The sequence below is a fragment of the Sprattus sprattus genome (assembly GCF_963457725.1).
Source record: "Sprattus sprattus genome assembly, chromosome: 9".
NCBI classification, from domain to species: Eukaryota; Metazoa; Chordata; class Actinopteri; order Clupeiformes; family Clupeidae; genus Sprattus; species Sprattus sprattus.
In genome coordinates this window covers 24353799-24358119 of record NC_137928.1, presented here as the reverse complement: position 1 = coordinate 24358119, position 4321 = coordinate 24353799, and the positions used below count along the sequence as shown (strand labels likewise).

General features: G+C 40.4%; 1 protein-coding gene across 1 annotated transcript; it reads right to left on the bottom strand.

Annotated features, from left to right (window-relative positions):
• Positions 1-1388: 1388 nt before the first annotated feature.
• On the bottom strand, positions 1389-3540 carry mrps23 (mitochondrial ribosomal protein S23). The gene is made up of 5 exons (XM_080844383.1): positions 3373-3540; positions 2929-3108; positions 2693-2770; positions 2241-2364; positions 1389-1841 (listed from the first exon to the last, which is right to left on the bottom strand). Exons 1-5 carry the CDS (start codon positions 3414-3416, stop codon positions 1686-1688), a joined length of 582 nt encoding a protein of 193 aa, XP_080700509.1. The 5' UTR covers positions 3417-3540; the 3' UTR covers positions 1389-1685.
• Between the last annotated feature and the right edge of the window lie 781 nt (positions 3541-4321).

Below are 4321 nucleotides of genomic sequence, written 5' to 3'. Positions count from 1 at the left end.
TTTGGAGCTTGGTGGCACAGCCTGTTGGATTAAACTCTTAACTTCCTGGCTGCATCCTGGAGCAACATAGAGTCCATTAGCTCATTAGTTCCCCAACTCCGTAGCACCCCTCAAACTGCCCTGCTGTCTTCCTAGGGCTACGTTTCAGAAGCCAAGGAGCTGCTTCTTTTGCCTGATGAGACGCTTCTTCTTCCTCGTCCGGCGAGGCACTTCTGCAATCGCAATGGTGGTTCCCGGGTGGCCCTCAGTCGAAGCAGTGGCTGTGTCTCCAGGGTCCTTGAGCGGCAGCATCCTCCATTGGCTGCGGGCTCGCTGGCATGCACGGCCCCCAGTGGGCATGGCTGTAGCGGGCTCGCCAGGTCCTTTCAAGGCACTCCTCACTTGTCGTAAAGGCTGGGGAATGCTGGCTCCATCCACTGCTTCTCCTTGTTGGCTTTGTGTCCGCGGCACCACTAGAATTGCCTCAAGTCTGCCCAGGTCTGCCTGTGCCACCTAAATCTAAAACTGGCAACCCCAACAAGGGGCATCGGGACAGGCCCGAGCTGGAAGGGGGCACCTGAGAACAGCTTATTACGGAATTGCTGTTGCTGTGGACTAACGTAATCACCATGCAGTATGTATTTTTTGTTTATCACAAAAATATTCAGCCAACCAAATTGACAAATGGGCATTTTGATCAGTTTGGTGAGGCACACAAATGATAGAGCTGACATCTCAGATGTTGCTGATCTCACAGTAAACATCTACTCAAAATATAAAGACGGAGGGATTGTCCCATAACATGCATTTCATGATAACACTAATATCCATACATCGAATGATCTTAAAGTTTTATATCAGTAGCGTAAAATATCCCTTTAGCTCAAATGTATTTTTTTTTTTTACAACAAAAAGGGAAAATTCACAGTAGTTTTTGCCTAATCCTGCTGACAAACAAACAGACAGAAAATCGACCCAAAATGAAAGTATAAACTCCTGGGCAGTGTTAATGAAGGCTGTTAGTATTGAAAGGGCGTCTCGTATGACATTTTACAAGTTAAAAATCTTCATTGTTTTCATAGCGTGGCCTTCACCATAAAACACATCTCTCCAAGGCACAGTGGGCCTTCGCTGGAGATACTCTATTGTGGATCCTCTCAGCTAACAATGCTGCCATCCTCTGCTACTGCTGCTGCTGCTGGTTTGACGGCATTCTGCTACCCAGACTGGAACACACACACACACACACACCTATTTACACACTCTTGTGAGAACACAAAGAACTTAAAAAAAGTATCCTTTCTGTTTTCTGCAACTGGCGGCCGGCTCATCTTTCAGAGCTCCAAGTTTAGTGATATCAAATAATTTAATTTAAAGCCTGATCGATGAAGCACACTACTGACCTTGTAAATACATTTTTATTAGTTGGGTCTACCCCTTTTTATGCATATAACATAGCATTCACAGCATAAAGCTGGCAGGACTGGCCACTATGGTCATCCAGTCCTTTCACCATACATTTCTTGCATTCATCGCAGTAACTTATCGGCAATCATGTGTAAATTCAGAAAAGTAGCCAAGGTCATTTATAAATAATTACAGACAAAGCCGTATGAATTGGCAGTTGATAAAACAAAAGCACTTCGATAACTCATGCTCTGTGGTCATGTACAGCACAGGAAGGAGTTGAATGTGCAGGTCTGTATTTAGGACGGTTTGTGATCTATGGTCTGTATTTCTGTCTCTGTCTGCTCCCTCTGTGTTACTGTAGTTTCATCCGCTGCCGAATTGGTTTGCTGTTTCTCGGCCAACATGTCGGTCAGTTTCATGCCCAGTACAGGGTTTCTGTGTTCTGCTGCCACCTGCAGGACATAAGATATTGTACACTTAAGTCCAGATCATATTTACTTCTCTGCTATGATATATTTTATGCATATTAACTGAAAAAAATGTGTGATACAAGAACAAGAGAGAGGTATATTATCTTAAATTACTAATTAAACACTCACACAACAAAATTCAGTTTAGTTAAAAAAAAATTGCAAGGTTTCAGGGAATCCTTCTGAATATACAATTTGACATAATAGTAGGTTTGGCTTACATCACACTTTACGACATGAAGAACATGGCACTGTCACCTACTTTGGTTGGTCAACTGTGTTGGTCAAATGTGTTTGCTGACATCTAGAAGGGCATCACTACTAAAAATACAGTACATCTTTGATTTGCACAGAAATATAACAGACAACAGTATAACTCACTGTGGGACTACCCTTTCTCCTGAGCAAAAGGCCTTCGACGAGAAGTGCCTTACTGGTCTCCTCAAAGAGGGCGTCTTCTTCAAAGTCTCCAGTGCTTTGCAGCTCATTGTACTTCTCCACAAACCTACCCACACAATTAGAAGTGAGCTGTGTTCAGTGCATGCAAAAATTCAAAATGCAAAGGCTCACCTTGGCTTGTATAGGGATTACTATCAGTAGGCCTGACATTCAAAAACATTCACTCACAAAAATCAGCATGGGAAACAATGAAAAATGTACAGTCATAATGAACGCTAGTCAGGAATTTAATGTAACCGGGTCTGCTTTTTGAATGCAGTGCCATGGAATAGAATGGAATAAACGCGTATAGAAAATAAGGTGATGCACTTCATTCGTATTTAAGAACAAAACGTCCTTCGTCGATACCTAATATTGAGACATGGCTGTTATACCTTTGACATGTTGACACGAAGTTGGACCTGGATAGGTCGAACGTTCTGGGACCAGTCCCGTATGTGTTATAGAATTTCCTGCAAGTAAAGTTATAATCTGAATGTATACAGAGACTTTGTACAGAACTGGACTAGCAAGGCAGACAGATCATTGTACATGTCGCCCATCCAGTATCTGAACTCTAATGGAAAGCTTGATACAAATACACTGCTGAAAAATAAACATCGATACTCACGCTCGGATTACATCCTCTCTGTAGAATATTTCTGGCACTTTATCCTCAGTCTTTGGGAGTGTCTTGGAAAATGGTTTCACGTACAGCGGGTTTCTCTTAGGTGGGTATGCAGCGTACACATCGTACCAAATAGGTTTGTCTTTCTCTTTGATCACGCCAGCACGCATTAAATCTCTCACTCTAAACAAAAAAACAAGATATTCGTTAGGATGAGTCAGTTCAAAAATGAACTAGCTTAATGTATATTATTATATATATATTAGCTAATGTCAAACTGCGTCTACATGTAAGAAACGTCTATGCAAAACAACCTCCTCCAGACCACAAAACACAACAAAGCTGGGTAATTTAACGTTAGCTAAGGTTAAATACTGCAAAGGCAACTATAGCTAACGTTACAACACGAATAACCTTGGACGAACCAGCGATCACCCTCTAACCTACCGTGTAAACACGGTGCCGAACTTTTCAAGTCGACTCCCTGCCATGATACAATTGTTTCGTATATTTCTGCAATTGCCACACTGCACACATGAGAATTATATGAAACTCTTTCAAGATGAACTAGCGTACAACTCTATTTACAAGTCTCACTGCCGCGTGCATGTGCTGCACGACATCCGAACTGATGACGTCGTACGGTTACTCTCCTCAGACAAACAGAACGGTTTAAATTTCTCAAAATACTGACTAGCCTACTAACGATAATAAAAGTTGTTGTTTTTTACATGGCAATTGGCCTTGGCAGTTGTTTGCTGCATTGATCATAAAAGCCCTTAATATTATGGTATGTATCGTTGCGTGGTAAGTTCCTATTTTGTTCAGCTTAAACAGCAATACACTTTTCAAATGATTCAATTTAATTAACTATTCAAGTTTCATAACACATGAATGATAACACTGTGTATCTTTTCCTGATCATAACATCAATATGAAATTTAAATAATTAAAACCACTTTATAAAGGTGAGCTTCTCGAATTACATTTTACACTCATTCTTGACTTGACTATGGGTTTGGAAGGTCCATTATAGGACTCCAGAAGATACTTCACTGCATGCACATTTCTTTAGTCAAAGCTTGTAAAGACTGATATTTTCTGATATTCAGAACAGTATTTTAAAGCTATAACACAAAATAGGTTATTTAGTAAAGAATTGAGCCCATTGGGAAAAAGGTGCATAGTGCTTTTAATGAAAAGTCTGCAGGAGTATTTAATGTAAAAACCATTTTGAGTCTATATCTTAATAAGGAACAAAAAGTACAGATTCTTCAGACATGTATTTTGGCACATCTTAACATTTTTAAAGTAGGAGAAAATACCTAGTGGTGTTGAGGAATAATGGACAAATGAATTCAATACCATTTTACAGAGACAGTATTATGTGTATATT

Coding starts and splice junctions, on each gene's coding strand:
- mrps23 (XM_080844383.1), bottom strand. CDS start 3,416: ATGGCAGGGAGTCGACTTGAAAAGTTCGGCACCGTGTTTACACG. Junction 3,109..3,372: donor TTCGGCACCGTGTTTACACG/GTAGGTTAGAGG, acceptor TTTTTTGTTTAG/AGTGAGAGATTTAATGCGTG. Junction 1,842..2,240: donor GGAGAAAGGGTAGTCCCACA/GTGAGTTATACT, acceptor TATGTCCTGCAG/GTGGCAGCAGAACACAGAAA.